We start from the raw sequence: 24,579 nt of genomic DNA on the forward strand, positions 1-24,579 counted from the left end.
ATCTGAACGTACGAACGTGCACTTAAGCTGAATTATGCATTTTAGTATGGATTAATAAGTTCCGATGCTCCAGTATCCTTCTGATGTTCAATTTATTTTATGACACACACACACACACACACACACACACACATACACAGAGAGAGAGAGAGAAAGAGAGAGAGGGGGGCTTCTTACGTCATCGTAGCTGCCCACGCGCAGTAATGCCTGTTTTCTGGCAACTGCTGAAACTAACCTAATTCAACATTTCGCGGGAAAATATTGTGAATGACGTTTGGAAAGGCGTTACTTTCAAAGTAAATTTACTTTCATGCAAGATGAATTATGCTACTTCTGAGAATGTGCAATGAATTTCTTAAATGACAAAACTTTTGACTATCACTTAAAACTTAACACATTGAGGACCAGCCACCTTAAAGAATTTCGAGCCCAGAAGACCAGACATTGCCATTATTTAAAGTTTTACAAGCACAGTTGTGTGGTGTATCTTAAAGTGTAACACATACAGAGAGACCAATGTTATAGTTGAGAGCTTAGCTTTTCTTGTAGCTACACTAGGTACATTAATTTAAACCATTAACTTTTCCTATTTGTGTGTTCACGCTACTTAACAGTGATGTTGCTATTGGCTGACTACATCACGTGTCATATACTCTGAATATCTGCTGTCATTGGCTGGCGAGATCGCATGACATGAGCTATGATTGGCATAAAAAAACGCATTTCAATCTCGATTTCAATGTTTCCGAAACTGGCGTGATGGGTTTCGTGGAATTCGAATCTGTGCTTTCGTAATACGAATATGAAAATATGCAGCGTAAATGTTGCTGCACATCAAAGATCTTTCCAAGACTATTTTTGTTGTCTGAAGTGCCGGGAAGTTCCACACTGGTGTATAAAACCTGATATTTTTACAGCTCTGAGGGAAAGTATACTGTCACCTACCAAGGAAAAAGTATATTTTTCACCTTGGAAGAAGTGTATTTTCACGTGGGAAAAGGTCTTTTCTAACCAGGAAATCCGGGAACTTTTTTTTCTTGTCCGCATGTACACACTGTAGAATAGTTTTTCATCAGGATCTCTGACGTCATAATATCTGAGATTCTCTTGGTGGATGGTATGAACAACACACTTGCGTCTAGGGGACGTCATCAGGGAGACAGAACGTATGTAGCAGTGCTGCCTGGTGACAAGAAGTATAATGAGCGCTATTGACATTAGCGAGGTCGCTCACCTGTTGTTTAAAAATTACATGTAGATTGCTCACAGCTGTCATTTTGGAACGTCAAAGAAGTCCAGATTATTCAATGGAGCTTAATTTATGGGAATTAAATGTAAAAACCTGGTTCGAATGCGAATAATCGATAATGCGATGACAGACTAACCCGGTTGCAGCTGTGGCAAATGCCGAAAAGCGGACCAAATATATGTAAAAGTTACATACATATTCCTTGCATTTTCTGCAGTTTATGTATGATATTGTTCATGATATGTATCAAAGTATTCTTTGAATGTTTATTCATTAACTATATTTTCCGACTTTGCCTTGTTCTTTTAGGTTTAATTGCGAGAAGTACCATAAATATGGTACCTTGAAATATAACGCAAACGTAAATATTAGGCAATGCCATATGTCCGTTTGTCACCATAACAATTATCCCGCACCCAATCTTTACGAGTTCCACAACTAACGAAATTATCACCCTTCAACTAACCTAGGCCTCGGACAACATTAGAGAGAAGTCCATAGAACAGATTTCCAGGGGGGTGTCCCAATATTGTGCTCCTGGCAAAGTATGTGTTATGCTTCAATTTTGGTCGTTGTTATGTAAACAAGGAACTATATGTCATTGTTATGCTCGAACTGCGTCTTCCTACACCGTGTCTAGTTTTTCAGAATCCTGGTTCCCCACCTCCGGAAAGGCAACTCACTCACTCTTCACAACCTTTCCAGCAAACCTCAACCTCCTCTCATTGCACACAAACCCAGTCTCTCCCATCTACTCAATCTCCCACTTCCAGCTCCACTCCCTCCAAAACCTCAAAATTCCGATCAACACAATCTGGCACCACAACACCCTAATTCAGTAGTTAACCTTTCCTCCAAACCTCTCTCCCAATCCGAAACCTCTGTCCTATCCAAAGGCCTCACCTTCAGCCCCACTCCCAGATTCAACCAAACAGCCCTCGTCAAAGATTTACTGTCCTACACTCGTACTCTCTGCTGGAAGTATCACTTTGCCACGAAGAAAAATGATCCTAATCCTACCCCTAATGATCCAACTCCCCAAGACACTATCCAAATTGAACCCTGCCTGGAACAGTTCCGTCCTCCGTCACAGCGGGACCCACCTCCTCTTCCTCAAAATCACCCTCTCCAAACCTTCCAGGAATTTCTGACTTCCAGCCTTGCCTCTCAATCCTTCTTAAAAAACCTTAATCCTACTCCCAACATCACCACTGCTGAAGCCCAGGCTATCCGTGATCTGAAGGCTGACCGTTCCATCGTCATTCTTCCGGCGGACAAGGGTTCCACGACCGTGGTACTTGATCGTCGGGAGTATGTGGCTGAGGGACTTAGTCAGCTTTCAGACAACACCACATACAAAGTTTGCCAAGGTAATCCCATTCCTGATGTCCAGGCGGAGCTTCAAGGAATCCTCAGAACCTTAGGCCCCCTACAAAACCTTTCACCTGACTCCATCAACCTCCTGACCCCACCGACACCCCGCACCCCTACCTTCTACCTTCTTCCTAAAATTCACAAACCCAATCATCCCGGCCGCCCCATTGTAGCTGGTTACCAAGCCCCCACAGAACGTATCTCTGCCTACGTAGATCAACACCTTCAACCCATTACATGCAGTCTCCCATCCTTCATCAAAGACACCAACCACTTTCTCGAACGCCTGGAATCCTTACCCAATCCGTTACCCCCAGAAACCATCCTTGTAACCATTGATGCCACTTCCTTATACACAAATATCCCGCACGTCCAGGGCCTCGCTGCGATGGAGCACTTCCTTTCACGCCGATCACCTGCCACCCTACCTAAAACCTCTTTCCTCATTACCTTAGCCAGCTTCATCCTGACCCACAACTTCTTCACTTTTGAAAACCAGACATACCAACAATTAAAGGGAACAGCCATGGGTACCAGGATGGCCCCCTCGTACGCCAACCTATTCATGGGTCGCTTAGAGGAAGCCTTCTTGGTTACCCAGGCCTGCCAACCCAAAGTTTGGTACAGATTTATTGATGACATCTTCATGATCTGGACTCACAGTGAAGAAGAACTCCAGAATTTCCTCTCCGACCTCAACTCCTTTGGTTCCATCAGATTCACCTGGTCCTACTCCAAATCCCATGCCACTTTCCTTGATGTTGACCTTCACCTGTCCAATGGCCAGCTTCACACGTCCGTCCACATCAAACCCACCAACAAGCAACAGTACCTCCATTACGACAGCTGCCACCCATTCCACATCAAACGGTCCCTTCCCTACAGCCTAGGTCTTCGTGGCAAACGAATCTGCTCCAGTCCAGAATCCCTGAAGCATTACACCAACAACCTGACAACAGCTTTCGCATCCCGCAACTACCCTCCCGACCTAGTACAGAAGCAAATAATCAGAGCCACTTCCTCATCCTCTCAAACCCAGAACCTCCCACAGAAGAACCACAAAAGTGCCCCACTTGTGACAGGATACTTTCCGGGACTGGATCAGATTCTGAATGTGGCTCTCCAGCAGGGATACGACTTCCTCAAATCCTGCCCTGAAATGAGATCCATCCTTCATGAAATCCTCCCCACTCCACCAAGAGTGTCTTTCCGCCGTCCACCTAACCTTCGTAACCTCTTAGTTCATCCCTATGAAATCCCCAAACCACCTTCCCTACCCTCTGGCTCCTACCCTTGTAACCGCCCCCGGTGTAAAACCTGTCCCATGCACCCTCCCACCACCACCTACTCCAGTCCTGTAACCCGGAAGGTGTACACAATCAAAGGCAGAGCCACGTGTGAAAGCACCCACGTGATCTACCAACTGACCTGCCTACACTGTGATGCATTCTATGTGGGAATGACCAGCAACAAACTGTCCATTCGCATGAATGGACACAGGCAGACAGTGTTTGTTGGTAATGAGGATCACCCTGTGGCTAAACATGCCTTGGTGCACGACCAGCACATCTTGGCGCAGTGTTACACCGTCCGGGTTATCTGGATACTTCCTACTAACACCAACCTATCCGAACTCCGGAGATGGGAACTTGCTCTTCAATATATCCTCTCTTCCCGTTATCCACCAGGCCTCAATCTCCGCTAATTTCAAGTTGCCGCCACTCATACCTCACCTGTCATTCAACAACATCTTTGCCGCTGCACTTCTGCCTCGACTGACATCTCTGCCCAAACTCTTTGTCTTTAAATATGTCTGCTTGTGTCTGTATATGTGTGGATGGATATGTGTGTGTGTGCGAGTGTATACCCGTCCTTTTTTCCCCCTAAGGTAAGTCTTTCCGCTCCCGGGACTGGAATGACTCCTTACCCTCTCCCTTAAAACCCACATCCTTTCGTCTTTCCCTCTCCTTCTCTCTTTCCTGATGAGGCAACAGTTTGTTGCGAAAGCTTGAATTTTGTGTGTATGTTTGTGTTAGTTTGTGTGTCTGTCGACCTGCCAGCACTTTCATTTGGTAAGTCACATCATCTTTGTTTTTAGGTATATTTTTCCTTTGTGGAATGTTTCCTTCTATTATAACTATCTATATATATATATATATATATATATATATATATATATATATATATAAAGAGGATCACCCTGTGGCTAAACATGCCTTGGTGCACGGCCAGCACATCTTGGCACAGTGTTACACCGTCCGGGTTATCTGGATACTTCCCACTAACACCAACCTGTCAGAACTCCGGAGATGGGAACTTGCCCTTCAGCATATCCTCTCTTCTCGCTATCCGCCAGGCCTCAATCTCCGCTAATTTCTAATTTCAATCTGCCGCCGCTCATACCTCACCTGTCTTTCAACATCATCTTTGCCTCTGTACTTCCGTCCCGACTGACATCTCTGCCCAAACTCTTTGCCTTTACAAATGTCTGATTGTGTCTGTGTATGTGTGGATGGATATGTGTGTGTGTGCAAGTGTATACCTGTCCTTTTTTCCCCCTAAGGTAAGTCTTTCCGCTCCCGGGATTGGAATGACTCCTTACCCTCTCCCTTAAAACCCATATCCTTTTGTCTTTCCTTCTCCTTCCCTCTTTCCTGACGAGGCAACCGTTGGTTGCGAAAGCTAGAATTTTGTGTGTATGTTTGTGTTTGTTTGTGTGTCTATCGACCTGCCAGCGCTTTTGTTTGGTAAGTCTCATCATCTTTCTTTTTAAATATATTTTTCCCACGTGGAATGTTTCCCTCTATCATATTCATATATATCAAAACAAGTGTAGAAGGAAAAAATGTCTTCAGCTGATTCCAAAATCACAGAACAGACTAGTATCACAAAGACCATCATACTACACCTAATAACTGCCAATATCAATCATTATAAGATGATATCCAAATTTACCTATTAGTGTTGACATTGATAGCCATCAAAACATAGAAGGTATTTTCTGGAGTGAAGTTCCACAATCAAACGATATTCCTCTCTTCTGCTCTTATTTTGTACACCTTCATGCCCAAACCCTCCTTCCACTGACCCTTTAATCCGTGTTCTGCTTACATCTTTCCTTGATCATGAATGCTCACTTTACCATGTGCAGTCCACTCCCCCCGTCCCAATGACCTGCCTCAAGTGATGCAAATGTATAACCGACTGCCACTCACCCTATGGTCAGGCCAGACCCACCACATCAGATACACTAGAAGGTGCCTCAACAGCAGAGCCTATTGTGAAACAAATGATGATGATGATGATGAGCGTTTGGTGTCATTGGCCGGGAGGCCCCTCGCGGGGCAGGTCCGGCCGCCTTGGCGCAGGTCTTATTACATTCGGCGCCACATTGGGCGACCTGCACGCCGGATGGGGATGAAATGATGATGAACACAACACAACACCCAGTCCCTGAGCGGAGAAAATCTCCGACCCAGCCGGGAATCGAACCCGGGCCCGGAGGACGGCAATCCGTCATGCTGACCACTCAGCTACTGGGGCGGACAAACAAATGATACCTGAGCTGTTCCAAGCAATGCACCAGTTTCTCCGCCACCATTACACCTGAATGCACCAGCCTGAAGACAGCTGACCATAGTTAAAAGCACCTTCAGCCAATCATGAACTGCAGCCAGCTCCTATTGTGTCCAACACACACCCTATCCACCCTACCATTTCTAACTTAAGATTTAAACTATGAAAAACAAACAAAAAAAAGCTAAATATGTGACTTACTACTGTTTGACAGAGGCAGATGGCTTCTCCCCACTCGAATAACGTTATATTGAATATATTGTGTGTTCTTATCTAAGTGCTGGAATAATTTAATAACCTGTTTATGCACTATAAAGAAATTTCACCTTCAACTTATTATGTGTATGCGCAATAGCTAATAGACTTACAGTAAGCCTCTATTCCCTATTTTAAGTTTATTAATACCAGAGATTGCTGGTTCACATTTACATAAGCTGAGATTAATTTGGGAACCTCCCTTCCCTCCGTCTCTTGCCCATACCACCTGCATTAAAACTGTACTTTTGTTCCAATGTGATCTTTGCACTCTCAATTGTGATTATTAGTTTTCCTAAAGGAATAAAAAATCATTTAGCATGATGTACTGTTTTTATGGTTTTTCAGTTGATTTTTGTTAATTATCTGTCAAAATATGACAAATGAACTTAGCACTTCTACAACCAAGTCAATTAGTGGTATGTTATAACAGCTACTTATGTGATGGCAGAATGCTGTGAGTTGAGAGCTTCGAAGTTATGATAGATAACACTTGGAACGATACTCTGAAGTAAAGTTTTTTTCTCTGGTATGTTAACTTATTTGCCTATGAATCTAAGCTCGCTTAATGTGTCATACATATTTTGTGATGTTTCTGGACAGATATTCTGATGATGGGCATCAAAAGTGGCTAAAACATATACTGTTATTTGCTTAACATTTTCTGGTTATTTACCCATAATTATTTAATCCTTGCACACTATTTCCTTTTGCATTTATTTTAAAAATAAAAGTAACTTCCTATACAGATATAATGGTACATTCTACATGGAAATTCAATCTTTATTTTTTGTTTCATGGTCCTGCTAGTGTTTCAGCTTGTATTTATTTTTAATTAAATTATTAGAATTTTTCTGTTTTCGGTGTGTTCACTTAAATTATGAATAATTTAAAAGTACATAAAACATTAAACCATATAACCTGCTGAAATACTAAGAAGCACTTCCAGAATTTCTGTAGAATGGGTTAACACCATTGTTCCGATCACTTTACAGAAAACTATCGAAACAGTCATTTTAACTCTTTCACTTTACAATTTATTAGGCCTACTGTATTTGGTGGGATGAATTTGTATGAGATACATACTTCTTGAAAAGCTGCTGGCAACCAAAATTTTTTTTATTGAAAATGTATGTACAATATTATGCAAGTGTTTATTCAGGCAAATAGTAATATTTAAATAAACTGAAAGTTAGTTGTTTCTGTACGCTGCAAGATTTTGAAATATTTTCCAATTAATTCACAAAATTTAATTCCTTTATGACATTTTCAAGTGCATCTTTACTTCAATAATACTTACTCTTTACTTTCACTTGCCTCTTTTTTTCCATCACCTCAGTTAACTACCTTCATTTCTTTCTTTTACAAATGTCTGCCAAGTCCTCTGGCGTAGCCTATCTAACCGATAACCAGTGTGGTGGGTTAATACGGATGCCAGGGAATTTTGTTTATGTTTAGATTGAATGCTTGTGAAATTGTAGTGCTGTAGGTGTGCATACTTTGTACTCTGAACTGTAAAACCAAGGGGTTGTGTTCAGAGCAGGTAAGTTTGGGACCAGGCTGACCCCACCATACTGCTTGTGGGATTTCTCTAGCGAACTGTTTCCTGTTCTTATAGATTCAAACGATGTTATATTCTCGTAAAGAAATGAAAATAAGTGATCAACTCGATGAATGGCTACAGTCTATCCTTGACTAAGTACAGCTACACACACTGATTAACCAGAACCTTTTGACCATCTACCTAATAGCCGGTATGTCTATCTTCGGCACGGATAACAGTGACAATGCGTTTTTGCAGAGAATCAGCAAAGCCTTGATAGGTCGCTGGAGGGAGTTGGCACCACATCTGTGCACACGAGTCCCCTAATTCTTGTAAATTCTGGGGAGTGAGCTCTGATGCCACGTTCAAGTTCAATCACATGCCAGTCTGTATGATGGGCAAAATCAAGTGTGTCTGTATGATCACCCTGTGTGAACAAGTTCTTAAATGCAAAATTTAGGACTTCTGTCTTCCTTTTGCTCTTCTAGGGAAAGTAACCAGCTACAACGCAGAGTTGGGCCTTTATCTGGATTATATAAGCAGCCATGACAGTAATTCAGAGTTAGGTGAAGAAGAAGAAAATGGAAATGAGGTAGAAAATGAAGAGGTGTTGGGAGAGGTCATATTCTGATCTAGCACTTACCAGGCATTGGCCCTGCATAGGTCTCCAAAATTCTTGTTTTGAATGCAGCATCTGGTCATTCCATGTAATGGGTAATATTTTTGGAGAAATTCTTAGGGCAATGAATGATTTTTTCTTCTTTTTGTGAATCCATCAGAGGTAGGATATAGGACTGCAGCTGGCTTCAAATTCTTGTGAAAAACCTTGTACCAAACAGCTGTTTTACTTTTTATAAATTCTTTACTATAAGCAACTAGTTTCGGCATCCCATTAATCTTAAGGCTATACATAAACCACCAGATAAATATATCACATAGTTGGTCTGCATTATGCAGGTGCCACCAGGTTTTTTTCTAGATTCCACAGACTTATTCAGACTGCCGCGGACACCTCAGTCATAAGACAACTAGTTATATTTCTGCAATTATATGCATGGTATCCATTCTTTCAGACAGCTGAAAAAACAGTCACCATGCATACAATTTTATCTATACATAGCCTAGTTACCATTGGGTAACTTTCTTCAGTTCAGATGCACTCATACACTCAGAGCCATTTGCAGGAATATGTCATGGAGACGGCGAGTGAGATGGACTGCTGTAGTGAGGGTACTACTGCAGTAGTAGTGACATATGGAATTTTGGGTCAGATGGGAGACTTGCTGAGGTAATCCACATAGTCGTGATGGGCAATGTGTCTGGGTAGTGAAGTAGTCAGTGCAACTGCCTTGACAGCAGGAGTGACGGGTTCAAATCCCGATCCAGTAAAAATTTTCTTGTGTCACCACTGATATTGGTCAACACAGCAAGAAAGCATTTAATAAAATTATCATAATACTTTTATGTCAGAGACATCCACATGGAACTGAAGGAGACATTCACAGAATCTAATAAAAAACTGCTGGGACCTGCACAATGCAGACCAACTACGTAGACATGTTTATCTGGTGGTTTGCATACAGCCTTAAGATGGCTGCCATTGGGTCACCAAAACTACATGCATGTAATAATGGATTGATCGTAGAAAAACAGCTGTTTGATACAAGGTTTTCCACAAGAACAAATGAAAAAATTCTGAAAAACCAGACTATTTCTCCAACAGAAAATACCTGATTAGTGATATGTGTCATGCAATTTAAGGCATCTTGAGATTATTATCCAATTCAGCTTTCTTGAAGTAAAAATGTATTTACAATGATGCCTACACAAGTTTATCTTGTTGTCCATCTTTTTTATAACCTTTGCAAGCTTTATAAAAAAAAAATTGTATGAAAAGTTTACTGTACATGTTTACTTATCCTATAACTACAGCTAATTGATGCATAACATAATGCTATTGTGATGGGTTTACTCATATGTTAATTCAACCAATGGGTTTGGTTCTTAAGGTTTCAAGAAAACATAACAATTCCATATATTATGCACATGTCAGAACCATTTCAATGTAAACATTTAAATTATGGTGAGGAGTATGTGATTTTCAACATGCTTCAAAAGTTTGATTTTAATTGCTTTAACCAAAGAAAACTAGTTTGAACTTCTCGCACAGCCCACTTTTGTATATTATCCCTTAAATGTCACAAAGTTGCCAGCAGCCATGGCAGACGGCTCTGCTGTGGCTGGTGTTGGCCTCATAGCACTTATCATGTTAAGTAATTACCAGACATTAACTGAATTTTGGGCAAAAACATTCCATTAAAGGAAAATTCCTCAGACATCCATTAGAATTTTGGCTGCACTTTTTAAACAAGACTTCTAGATGCATATACTTCATGCTCAAGGTCCCGAAAAGCTGTTAACACATCGACTGCAGTATTGTCACTAAAAGCCACACACCTGATGCCATATGCCTGGTGACAGCAGCAGTCAGCAAAATAGATTCTCGGGAACTGTTTTAATATAAATAATAATAACTGGAACTGAATAAACAATGTTCAGCTTGTCCAAGCAAATTTTGCTTTTTGACTCCATTTAGTTGTCAACTGGAAAACATTCATACTGTAGGCTTCTGGTGAATACTCATACTTTACCTGTGAAAAATAGCAAAACCATTTGAAATGACTATGTACATAGTCCAATTAATGTTACAGTTTAGTAGATATTTCAGTTACATTTTGTTAACTATATGCAATAGGATAAATGAGTCAAAAGAAACACACAAACAGTGACATTTTCTTTATTAAGTACACTCGGATTTCCACATCACCCTGAGGTACTGAGTATGATGCTTTACTCATTTTTTTACATGGCGAGTTTCCCCAGTAGGCCTATAAACCATGATACCCAAACATGCACACACAACTGTAGGACAGATAAATTTAATTCTTAGAGTATGTGTGATCAAAGCCAACATGTACACTCAACACTTCACTGTCAGGTTGCACCAAAGCACTAGCAAACATCTGACTTTTCAGCCAGGGTTGGTTTACCAAAGACACTTTTTGGACTGAAGTTCTGTTTGTTAGATGTTCGTTGAACTGGCATCTTCTCATTGCTGGCACAGTGTTGGTTGACCTCCTTTCTTGGAGCGAGAGTTAACAAGTGACAGCAATTTCTTCCCACAGCTTAAGAATTTGCTCACTATCTCCCGGTATGTCTAAATTGTTCCTTTTGCTACGAGAAATCTGCTACACATGAAACTGGATTCCAATCTGGGTTCCATGCATTGAGCGATACGAAAAAGAAACAGATTATTCACAATTTATAGACAGTAAAAAGGTTTGTTAATTACCCATTGTGGATTACAATGATTGTGACTTAAATGTCTTCTAAGACTAGGCCGTTAATACAAATAATCCTTTCATGTGAACTGAAAGAAACTTTGCAGTACAACATTGCACCAGATTACTGAATGCACAAAGAACGAAATTCTATAGTTTTACCAGAAACGATCCTACAATTGAATAGTAAAAACTTATTATTATGCGGTGTTTCTTACCGTCCATTGACTGGAATACAATCTTTTCATCCGCAGTTCGAACCATGTGCTTTTTCCTCCACATGTGCTCTCAAACTAGCCGATGTATTGAAGGAATAGCTGCAGTCGTCTTGTGGGCACTTAATCTTACCTTCTGTATTTGGCTCTACATCATGCAATTTCCTGATGTGCGGGTATAAAGTTTTTCGAAGCTGAAATGCATTATCGCACACAATACACTTGTTGGAATCTGCCATTATAAACATAGGCCTAGAACACACAACAGTGAAGTACTATAACGAGTTAGCCACATAATGTATCGACAGACGAATGGCCTCGTTTAAAGAACAGCGCGTTTCAGAAAGTAGCAACGATCTGGATTGGCTGGTGTGAGAGACGACGTCATGGCATGACGTGGCCAATCAGCAAAGCCAATTCTTTGGCGTCCCCTAGACACAAGTGAACAACACAGACACATGCTTCTAACACTATCTGACTGGTCTTCGACCCCCCCTCCTCCCCCAAATAACTGCTTTGAATCATGGTGACGTAAGACATTTTGATTGTCAGTAGTTAGGTATCAAGGGGAGGAGAAGTGATAACATAAAATTCTCAGCAGCAGGTTGGTGTACCAATCTCCTCATTTACATCCATAACATCTCCTGAGCATCTCATAAAGCGAGGGCATGTGACACTATTCAGTGTACCATCCACTAGATGAGGACATTAAGCTCGGTCGATCACGGTGGTGCTACTTCAGAGGAGTAAGCTATGTGCTAACATCAGGTTTTGGGTTCTCACTTTGCTTATAATCAACACCACCAGCAACTCTTTTAGCCACACATTTACAGTTGACACATCTTCCAGAATGGTACGAACGTTTCACCAGGCTGTCAGACAGACAGAATCTGTGTTCCCAAACTAAGAGCTCATTCTGCAGAGTTATGGACATCTAACTGGTGACCTTAGCTGATTAATACAGTCTGTCAGACATTACACTGCTGAGGACAATTCTTTTTTTTTTAATTTCATTTTCAAGCATTTTGCATGCTTTTGATGTTAATAGTTTGTACAAACTGAATAATATGTAATGATACATATAACAATAATGATAATAATAAAGAAATCAATCAAATCACGTAGATTTGCATACAAACATACAAGTTAAAGTTTTAGATCTTCTTTTGCACAGTCAAAAATATCCCTCTACAGCAAAAGAAAGCCTTTTAAAGCAAGTTTTGTAGAACATTCCTGAAGGTTTTAAATGGGATAGTGTGTTCTTCTGGGGGCAGTGCATTGAACAGTTTTACTCAAGCGTACATTTAGCTATTGTGAGTCTTATTCGGTGTTGTAATGCTTTGGTCAATCTTTTCTTTGTGACAATGGACTGATTGTTTTAATTTGTAGCTCTCTTGATTTTATTGTGTGTAGTCTGGGCAACTACAGTAAGTATAAATAAAGATGATGGGTCTGTCATAATGCCCAGCAGCCTACAGGATATATTGATTTTCAAAACACTCGCTACACATCTGATAGTCTTTTTCTGCCACATTAAAACTCCCAGTGGAGCTGGCCCAACGCAGTATGCATATGTTTTCACTCACACATGATCTTAAGTAACAGGTATATAACTCTTGGTAATTTAGTACATACCGAATCTGTATGGAGATTCCAAGTTAATTTGTACACCTAGGAGTTTAATTGACATAAAATTTGTTGTTGGTTTTGCATAAACAAAAATTACATTTTCAGTTTTATTTTGGCTTACAGTTGATTACTGTTTCTAAAACAAATACTAAAAATACTTCGGTCAGCTCTGTTTTATTCCTTTAGGTCCTCTATGTCATTTCATCTGCAGTGAAAGTTGTATCATCAGCATACGGAACTGATTTCCATGGCATGATATTAGGTAGGTCATTTTTATACATTATAAACATCATATGTCCCAGCACAGGACCGTGAGGCACACCTTTTGAAACATCTTGCAACCCTGAGCACTTATCATTACATCTACATCTACATGATTACTCTGCAATTCACATTTAAGTGCTTGGCAGAGGGTTCATCGAACCACAATCATACTATCTCCCTACCATTCCACTCTTGAACAGCGCGCGGGAAAAATGAACATCTAAACCTTTCTGTTCGAGCTCTGATTTCTCTTATTTTATTTTTATGATCATTCCTACCTATGTAGGTTGGGCTCAACAAAATATTTTCGCATTCGGAAGAGAAAGTTGGTGACTGAAATTTCATAAATAGATCTCTTTAATAACTTCCATCCCAACTCGCGTATCATATCTGCCACACTCTCTCCCCTATTACGTGATAATACAAAATGAGCTGCCCTTTTTTGCACCCTTTCAATGTCCTCCGTCAATCCCACCTGGTAAGGATCCCACACCGCACAGCAATATTCTAACAGAGGACGAACGAGTGTAGTGTAAGCTGTCTCTTTAGTGGACTTGTTGCATCTTCTAAGTGTCCTGCCAATGAAACACAACCTTTGGCTCGCCTTCCCCATAATATTATCTATGTGGTCTTTCCAACTGAAGTTGTTTTAATTTTTACACCCAGGTACTTAGTTGAATTGACAGCCTTGAGAATTGTACTATTTATCGAGTAATCGAATTCCGACGGATTTCTTTTGGAACTCATGTGGATCACCTCAGACTTTTCGTTATTTAGCGTCAACTGCCACCTGCCACACCATACAGCAATCTTTTCTAAATTGCTTTGCAATTGATACTGGTCTTCGGATGACCTTACTAGACGGTAAATTACAGCATCATCTGCGAACAACCTAAGAGAACTGCTCAGATTGTCACCCACGTCATTTATATATATCAGGACCAGCAGAAGTTCCAGGACGCTTCCCTGGGGAACACCTGATATCACTTCAGTTTTACACGATGATTTGCTGTCTATTACTATGAACTGCGACCTTCCTGACAGGAAATCACGAATCCAGTCGCACAACTGAGACGATACCCCATAGGCCCGCAGCTTGATTAGAAGTCGCTTTTGAGGAGTGTACCTTCTGTGTCCTACTGTCAAGATACATTTCGGTAAGAGTGAGTGTTGGATCTCGATTTCCATAGCATCTATGTTTACCCATTAGAATCCAATGATTCAACGAGTCAAATGCATTGCTCAGTAGGGCATCAACAGATGACTTTGCTTCAAAGGCAGTGAGTACTGTTGAAACATTTTCAACAGCTTTCAGTGTAGATGAATTTTTGCAGAATCCTTGTACTGAGTTTTCCCTTGCAGGTGACATGTCTGTAAATTTGTTGATACATGCAATGTTACACTATTTTTGAAAGTATTGGTACAAGAGAAATGGGATAGTATTTATCAACACATGACTTGTCTCCTTTTTTTTTATATACAAGGACAACTGACTGCTATCTTTAAGCAGGCTGGAAAAGAGCAACTCACAAAAATCTAATTTACTGGTCTTCAATGTGTTTGCAGTATGATGTTCGCCATCTTGTTAACAACAAAATTTGACAGACCTCACAAGTCTTCTGATTCTGAGTTGCTGAATTTTGTTATAGCTACTGCAATGTCAGTGACAGCAACTTGTGCCTGCCTGAATGTAGACGTTTCAGGTTCGTTGCACGGCTTGAATAACTTTGTTGCTTCTAAATGTTTATTAATGCCTGATTTATAGACATCACTTTTTAAGCTGGGTGTTGCTTGTAAAAGGAATTAATAAAGAAATTATTCATTTCATCATGTGTGATATTAGTAGCAGTATCAAAAGTGGTTCTGTTAGTATTTCCCAGTTCCAACTTGATAACTCTCCAAGCCAGTGGTGGATACATATGGGGAGTGCGTGCCCCTGTTTGCGGGTCCACCCGTGCCGCCCCTGCAAAGTCAGCCCGCATGCTATTTGTTTGTTTCTTTCATCAGTTGACTCAAATGAATCGAGTTATCGAGTGGTTGTACTTTCCTATGTAGCATGCACGTTCACGTCATCGAATTTTATACATTTCTGTCTGGCACATAGATAACTAATACACACCTATGAGAAAAGTCGTAGACATTCTAGTGATCTCGATATGTTATTCTGTCTGGCATTTGTTTGAGAAAAGTCGCGAATATTTTACTGTTTTCTTGTGCAGAGAACCTTCAATACATAGCGTTATAAATACGGACTATTCACTGAATAGGAAGCTAGTTTATATTCAAAAGCAGAAATATTAAGACTGAATAAGAAAAGTCCATGTGCACGTGTGAAGATTAGTCAAGAGTGAGTGTGAGCAATTGATTAAGAAGTATGAAGTATCAAGTGACTTGATTATTTTTTATTACAGTAAAAGTAAAGGCAGCTCAAGATATATTTAGTGCCCCCTCCTTGAGGTTTTTCTGTAACTGCACTGGTCCAAGCAGCCTTACATTTGTTTTGTGATTGCTGAATATAGTTATCATGTGCCATTCATTTCTGTTTTATAATTTCTGATATGTACCTCTTCTTTAGATGAAGGTACTGAAATCAGTCTTCTTAACTGTATTTTGATCTGTTACAGAGATTGACAATCTGTGTTCTTAATTTTTTGAGGTCAGGTGTGAACCATCAAAGTAAAGTTGTATATTACCTTTGCTTGTTTTCCGTTGTCCATGTATCAAAAAGTACAGCTAAGGGAATGTTGGAACAAAAAGTATTTATTTTACTCTATCAGGTTCTTAGATGCTAGATTGATAAAGCTGCCAAAGCTTCATCAACATTTGTGAATAGAGACAGGAAGCTGAACTATTCTATCACACACAACTGTAATTTGGAAGTAGTGATACACATATCATAAACAATTCTTAAGTATAGCATCATACACATTGCTCTGTGGAATTTTTTTTATCATCAGTTTTAACCATGTCCCTTCATGATCTGATAGATTTGTAGTATTAAAAATCCCTTTGTCACACACATTCCTTTCTATATTTATTATAACATTATCCAGGCATAACTGGCTTGTTACTTGCACATAACATATTGTGTGACACGAGGATGTTGTAACCCTGATGTCAATATTAATAACCCCGAAGAGTAAAATTTAATTTTGATTGTATTTTCGCAAGTGGGAGATTTTTCTATCTAATACCTCTGTACACACATCAGTGTTGCTGTCAGAGGTACAGTACATAGGCACTACAATTAGTTTGGGACCAGGTAATAATATAGCAGCTGCCTCAAATACACTCTCAGTGCAGAAATTACTAATGTCAAGATTAGGGCATTTTGCTGAAAGAGCATTACTGAGATATATGTGTAGTTCATTCTCATTTAGCCACTGTTAATTACTACTTAGAACAGAAATTTTGCTTTCTGCTAGTTGAACATTAAGATCTGATGTTGACATGCTAAAGTACCTTGAAGTTTACAAGATAGAGGGAAGGAGATATGTCCTGTTTGAATGCAGTTCACTTTGGACTTTGTCAACACTGTCAGTCTCCACATTTAACCTAAAAGAGATTATTGGTGAGATTGTTGATCCCAACCTAACATTACTTTCTGAGTATTTAGTGTGTGAGGCTTGTTTACTATTATCTAAAGCAATTGCTTGGTTACTAGATTACACTCAGTACATTTAAATGTGAATCGTGGCAAGTATGAGATCTGCATCCAGTTAATTTACATTTGTCATACTAACATTTTTTAAATGTTTACATATATTTTCGAACTGTTGGTTAACAGAGGACTACCATGGCAGATCATAGCTGTGTGGAATGTTGAAAACCAGGACATTAGTGTGTGTCAGCAGACCCTAACATTGCTTCGAATCCTGAATGGCTACGGAGATTTCATTCTTGTAATTATCATGTGTGTCTCCAAAAAGTACAATGAAATCATTGGAAGACAACTTACCTGTTTCTGACAGTTCTGCGAGTTTATTAATTCCTGCAAGTGACACACCACGCTTAATAAATGCTGCTGCAGGCACATTAACATGTTGCAAGCATGTGGAAAGAAATGCTGCGACCATGGCTGTCCCCAAGGATGATTACTTAGTTCTGTAGTTTTGGCTTATGGCTGGACTGAGATTGGGGAACAGAAGTAGTGTCCTGTTGTAATTACATATCTTCATTACCAAGCCATGTGAGATCATCATTGAGAGTGGCATCAATGAACATTTCAGCAAACCTTAAGATCAGCACATTTTGGTTGACCACATTCACATTTGATTTCTTATTTGTCTGTTTTTTGGAATGAGTTGAACTGGGCAACACCTACTAAATGATTACAGTAGAAAACTATTTCCTTAACAGTATGACTAGAATGGAAAGCTATTTCTGTAAGAGTAACAAATGTTTATGATGTCTACCTAGTTTCGCAGAGGAAAATTGCACACATATTACTCCCTTTCATTTTTTGCCACTCCGCTGTCTTTATTATTTTCCGATTTAAATGCTATCAATTTCAATATCACAAACATTCATCTACAGGTACAAGGACAAAGAAGATGGTATATTCAGGAACATATATGATATGATGGCGAACACAAGGAAACTGCTAATTATCCATGTATCAAAAAGTACAGCAAAGAGAATGATGTAATAAAAAGTATTTAATTTACTCTATCATATTCTTAGATGTTTAGCTACAAGAATATCTAGTTAAGTATCCAAGGAAAAAAATGAAGGTGCAGATGGAAACCACAGTCTCCTGGAGACTACTCACCATCTACCAGGTTGAGAAAATTGCTCATAAAAGCCATTACTATGAAAATGATTGCCTTTTAATGCAGATATGTTTGTCTTCAGGAGAACATGCATAGTAGAAAAGATTTAAATCACCTGGATACAGTGTACAATATTTTGAGCATGGTTATAAAGATCAGGCAGCCCAAAGTGGCATCTCCTTAGACTTAAATAGCATACTAGTCCAAAAACAAAATATCAATTGGGGGAGGGAGGAGGGGACTTCTGCTAGGCAAGGAAAGTACTTAATTCACATTGTGTATACTGTGCCAGGATAATATATACAAACATCAAAGAAATTGGCGTCATGTACAGTGATACAATACTTTTCTTTGCATAGCTAAAATGACAGTTACTGGTTATGTTGCTATCTGACCACTTTTTGTAAACAATAACAATGGAAATTAGTGACAGCAACTTTTAAATTTTGAATGCACTGTCATCATTTTGCAGATATAGATTAAAAATAAGCCACTTGCAACACTCAGTTTTTTTCCCATAATTTCACACTTATTTCTGAAATAAAAAAGTTCTTACATGTATTTACATTTTTGTACAAATGATTAACTTTTTTGGTGAATTGAGAAATTCACCAGCTAAACAGTTTATGTCAACCGAGGTGGTGCTCATCTTGTGGCACAGATGATTCAAGTTTCACAGACTGCTGACCTTGTGTCACGAACACAGACTTCACTCCAAGGTTTGAGCTAGCCTGAAATTAAACAATCAACTATATTAGTAATAAGGAGTCTGCAACAAAATAAAAATTAGAGAAAATGCGATTTTTTCAATGAATGTGAAAATGTCAACTCAGTTTTTTAATACATAAAAGTACTTCACAACTGTAAACAGAAAAAAAGTAAAATCAATCTGACAGAATTGTTATGCCCTGGTTAAATAAATGCTACCTTGCTATAGATTTGACATTGACAAATTAAGCTCACACACATGTGAACAAATAGCAGGATCAGCAACATCTCGAGACGAAGTAATTTTGACCACATACTGTGGTGAATATCTGTCACAGATGAAAGAGAGTATTTCTGGCCAAGAGAAGTCTACTTAGGGGACTTTAACCTAGATCCTTGTTTTCACAGGCAGAGATAACAATTGTGCTGTACATCTTGTGCATGACTCAAAGTGACAACTTGCTTTTTCTTCTTACTGGTTTGTTGCAGCCTGCAATAACCTCTTCAACTCATAGTAGTAGCCTACTTGCACACTATGCCCAATTATTTGGTGGATGTGTTCCAATCTCTGTCTTCCCCTGCAGTGTTTTCCTCTACAGCTGCATCTAGTACAATGACACTTATTCCCTGATGTCTTAACACACATCCTCTCATTCTGCCCCTTCACCTTGTCAGTGTTTCCCATATGTTTTGTAGCACCACATCTCAAACACTTAGTTTCTCTTCACTTCTGGTTTTCCCAATGTCCATGATTCACTACCATATAATGCTGTGTTCATACATTCTCAGAAACTTCTTCCTCAAATTGAGGCCCATATTTGATAAAAGTAGACTTCTCTTGGTGAGGAATACTCTCTTTTCCTGTGCTAGCCTGCTTTTACTGTCACCCTTGCTGCATCTGTCATTGTTTATTTTGTTTGCAAAGTAGCAGAATTTCTTAGCTTCATCTACTCAGTGATCACCAATTCTGATGCTAAGTTTCTTGTTATTCTCATTAGTGCTACTTCTCATTACATTTCTTCCTTTTGTTTACTCTCAGTCCATACTCTGTACTCTAGACTGTTCATTCAACTCAACAGATCCTGTAATACTTCACTTTCACTGAGGATAGCAATGTGATCAGCAAATCCTACCACTGTTATCCTTTCACCATGAATTTTAATCTCACTCTTGAATCTTTCTTTTATTTCTGTCATTGCTTCTTCAATGTACAGACTGAACAATATGTGCAAAAGACTGCATCCCTGTTTCACACCCCTTTTTAATGTTAGCACTTCTTCCCTGATCTTCCAGTGTTACTTCCCTGATCTTCCGCCGTTATTGTCCACCCTTGGTTCTTGTATGAAGGTTGACTGAAAAGTAATGCCTCCACCTTCGTAACTCTTCAACAGTTGGCAGCATTGGTATGCGACAGGTACTGGCTTGTTCCGTAGCATCATCTCTACAGCTCCAGTTGGCAGGAAGCCTTAGAATTGAACTGTTGTGTTGTTACAGTTTAAAGTATGGAACCCTGCGCAGACGGTCGGTCAATGCGATTTAAGCAACATTCAGTCACTGAATTCTTGACAGCAGAAGGTGTCACCCCAAAGAAGATTCATCACAGAATGAAAGCAGTTTATGGTGATTGTGTTGATATGAGTACTGTGTGACGCTGGGTGAGTAAGTCTGAAGATGTTGAGGCGAGAACATCTGACCTGCATGACAAACAAAGAATTGGACATCCTAAGACAGCAAGCACCGAGTTTCACAAGAAAAAATGTTGACGGATTGATACAGGACGATCATCGTATCACTCAGAGAGAAACTGCAAGCACAATCAGCATTTCACAAGAAGGTGTGGGTCACATTATTGCTTTGCTTGGCTATTGGAAGATCTGTGCATGTTGGGTACTCTGCATGCTGACTCCTAAATGAGAGCGCCAGAAACTCCTCTCGAGTTATGAGAAAAGAGGTGACGCCTTTCTCCATTCAATTGTGACAGTAGACGAAACGTGGGTACACCATTACGACCTGGAGACGAAGAGTCAGTCTATGGAATATTGACACAAAGACTCGCCCCAGAAAAAGAAATTCAAGATACAGCCCTCAGCAGGAAAAATCATAGCTACAGTGTTCTTGGACGTAGACGGTGTTATCCATGTTGATTTCCTTGATCGTGGAACAACAATAAATTCAGAGTGTTACATCACAATGCTGCAAACTCTTAAATGGCAACTAACAAGGGTTCGAAAGGAAAAGGGAAATGTTTTCCTGTAACATGACAATGCCAAACCACACACTTCACATGCAAACTCAGCAAAACTTCAGAGACTAAATCTCACCACAGTATGGAATCCTCCATACAGTCCAGATTTAACACCGTCTGGCTTCCATCTGTTCCCGATGATGAAAGACAATTTGCGGGGACATCATTATGCTTCTGATGAAGACAGTGAGAGAACTGTGAGACTGTGGTTGCAGAAACAGAGTGTCGACTTCTTCCATGATGGCTTCAGAAAACTTGTTCATCGTTGGCAGAAATGTATCCAATTGGCTGCTGATTATGTGGAAAAGTGAATATTGTTAATTAAAGATCACTTTCTAAGTATTATTTCTGCGTATGATTTATTAAAATATTCCCATCCAAACCCAATTAATGAAGGTGGAGGCATTGCTTTTGATTCAACCTTCATATATGTTGTATATTACATGTCTTTTCCTTTAGCTTACCCCTATTCTTCTCAGAATTTCAAACATCTTGCACCATTTTACATGTCAAATGCTTTTTCCAGTTCAACAAATCCTATGAATGTGTCTCGATTTTTCTTCAGTCTTGCTTCCACTACCAAGTGTGTGTGAGGACTGCCTCTCCGGTGTCCTTACCTTTCTTACAGTGAAACTGATTGTCATCTAACAGATTCTCAATTTTCTTCCATTTTTCTGTTTAGTATTCTTGTGAAAAGCTAGGATGCATGAGCTGTTAAGTTGATTGTGTATTTCTCACACTTATCTGCAATTGCAGGTATCTTCAAAATTATATGGATGATATTTTTCCAGAAGTTTGATGGTACATTACCAGTCTCTCAGATTCAACGCAAAAAGTTGAATAGCTGTTTGGTTGCCACTTCTCCTGATGATTTTAGAAATTCTAATAGAACGTTATACATCCATTCTGTCGTATATGACCCAACAGAGTCCTTTTAAATTCTGACTCTAATACTGGATCCCCTATGTCTTCCATATCAACTCCAATTTCTTCTTCTATCATGCCATCATACAAGACCTCCCACTCACAGAGACCTTCAATGTACTCTCATTCCACCTATCCTCTCTTCAGCATTTAACAGCGAAATTCCAAAATGCACTCTTAATGTTATCACCCTACCTGTTAATTTCATCGAAAGTTGTTTTGGCTTTTCTATATGATGAGTCAGTCCTCCTGACCATCATTTCTTTTTCGATTTCTCCACATCTGCCCTGCACTTCCCATTTATTTCATTTCTAAGGTGATATATGAGGGTAATCCCAAAAGTAAGGTCTCCTTATTTTTTTAAGTACATAGACCTGTTCATTTCTACAATGGTTTACATCAGTTTACAGCTTGAACATTTAGCTATTTTCCGACATAATCACCATTTCTGTCGATGCATTTTTGTAGATGCTGTGGCAGTTTTTGTATGCCCATGTCATACCAGCTCGCCGCTATGCTGTTCACAAAGTTATGAAACTCTTCTTTCACCTCGTCATCGGAGCTGAATCACTTTCCTGCCAAATGTTCTTTTAACCTAGAGAACAGGTGACAGTCCCTGCGCGCCAAGTAAGGACTATAGGGTGGGTGAGTGATTATATTCCACTGAAACTGTTGCAGGAGAGCAACGGTTTGCCAAGCGAAGTGTGCGTGAGTGTTGTCATGGAGAATGTGCACACCCTTGCTCAACATTCCTCTTCTCTGGTTCTGAATTGCCCATTTGAGTTTTTTCGGCGTGTCACAGTACCTGTCACCATTAATTGTGGTCCCAGCGAATCAGCTCCATTGACGAGGTGAAAGAAGAGGTTCATAACTTTCTGAAAAGCATGGCGGCGGGCTGGTATGACATGGGCATATAAAACTGTCACAGCGTCTACAAAAATTCATCGACAGAAATGGTGATTATGTCGAAAAATAGCTAAATGTTCAAGCTGTAAACTGATGTAAACCATTGTAGAAATGAACAGGTATATGTACTTATAAAAAAAAGGGAGACCTTACTTTTGGGATTACCCTCTTATATTGCTGTAATCCTGTTGTTCCATGAACATTTTCTACTTCCTTCTTTCATTGATCAGTTGAAGAATATAAAACGATATTAATGATTAGTTTGTAGTTCTGATTCAGTTCATGGTGTGCCTACAAACCAGTGGCCGAACACCACAATGGCAATGTATATTTCATTTGCCAAAAGGATAGTGGCTTCTGGGGAGCAAAAGAGATTCTACTAACCAGCTATTAATGCAAAGGTAAAACAATACCTGGTAACTAGGTGGTACTTCGAGAGTGCATTCAGTCATTATTTACTTTCACAAGCGATATTTCATCTAAACATCTGCCTGACACTTTCAGGTGAGCTGTCATAGTCTGACAGTAGCTACTCATACTGCAAAATTTATTAATGCCTTGTATGTAATTCATGCATAGGTCATGTCTGTAACTGAACAGATTGATGGGATCACCATGGAAAGCCACGTCGCTTCAACTTTTTATGGTGGATTTTGAGGAATGGGGATGGGACAGCCTTAAAAAACTTTTCTATGTATGTTGATAAAACTTAGAGTGTGTAACCCCCTGGAAAGGACAAATTAATGGTGTTTTTGCACCATTTCAACTCCATTCATAGGAACATCAAAGTTATCACAGAAACAGGAAAGTTGTTTCTATCACTCTTGGATGTTCTAGGTCATTAAGTTCATTGTAAGCCCACTCACTAGGATTTATATTTAGCGTCTTCAAGTTTTCATCATCTCTCACAAACCACGAGTGCGCCTAAGACACTTGAATTCAGAGCTCGACATTCTGAGAGTTTGCTTTAGAAGCTAGCTCATCTATGAGCTGTATTCAAGGAAAATGGATACTACGTTTGCAGATCAGCAGGGTATTATCATCTAACATAAAAAGCTAGCCATTGGACACAGAGAATTGTATACCTCATTCAAGATAGGCAAGATCCTCAAGAAATTTTAAATTAAAGTGCTTTCCTGTCTACCACCTAAAACTGTAAACTTCAATTGCTGAAGGATGATTTATTATACCAGAAGGCCAGAGTATATAAATTTCCTTCCACTGTGGCATGGCTTATGTAGGTCAAACTGCACACACACTGTGGGATAACTTTCCACATAAAATCAACACTGTATTCTCCTACTATAACTCATGAAGCCCACAATTTCTGAATATTTTGCATTCACCGGGCATTATTGAATACAACAACACAACAATTTTGCTTACTTTTAATTCATTTTGGGATTCCATTATTAAAGAGTGCATGGAGATTTGCATGACAGAAAATCTTATTGACCAGGACAATACCTATAAAATGGATATTGTGTGGAATCCTATTATTTCCACAGTCTTTTCAGCAAAGACAACAGAAGACCACAGAAACTGACAACCCACCAGACAGCTAAGATAAGCAGTCTG

At 39.5% G+C, this 24,579-nt stretch overlaps 1 protein-coding gene across 1 annotated transcript in view; it reads right to left on the minus strand.

The window, feature by feature from the left end:
- Positions 1-18,084: 18,084 nt before the first annotated feature.
- LOC126190681 (transcription initiation factor TFIID subunit 6) overlaps positions 18,085-24,579 on the minus strand; it is a 137,348-nt gene continuing 130,853 nt past the window's right edge. Inside the window, exon 12 of the mRNA XM_049931139.1 lies at positions 18,085-18,949. Within this exon, the coding sequence (XP_049787096.1) occupies positions 18,848-18,949 (102 nt within the window). The 3' untranslated portion in view covers positions 18,085-18,847. The remainder of the gene's footprint in view (positions 18,950-24,579) is intronic.

Source organism: Schistocerca cancellata, chromosome 6 (genome assembly GCF_023864275.1).
Source record: "Schistocerca cancellata isolate TAMUIC-IGC-003103 chromosome 6, iqSchCanc2.1, whole genome shotgun sequence".
Classification (NCBI taxonomy): domain Eukaryota; kingdom Metazoa; phylum Arthropoda; class Insecta; order Orthoptera; family Acrididae; genus Schistocerca; species Schistocerca cancellata.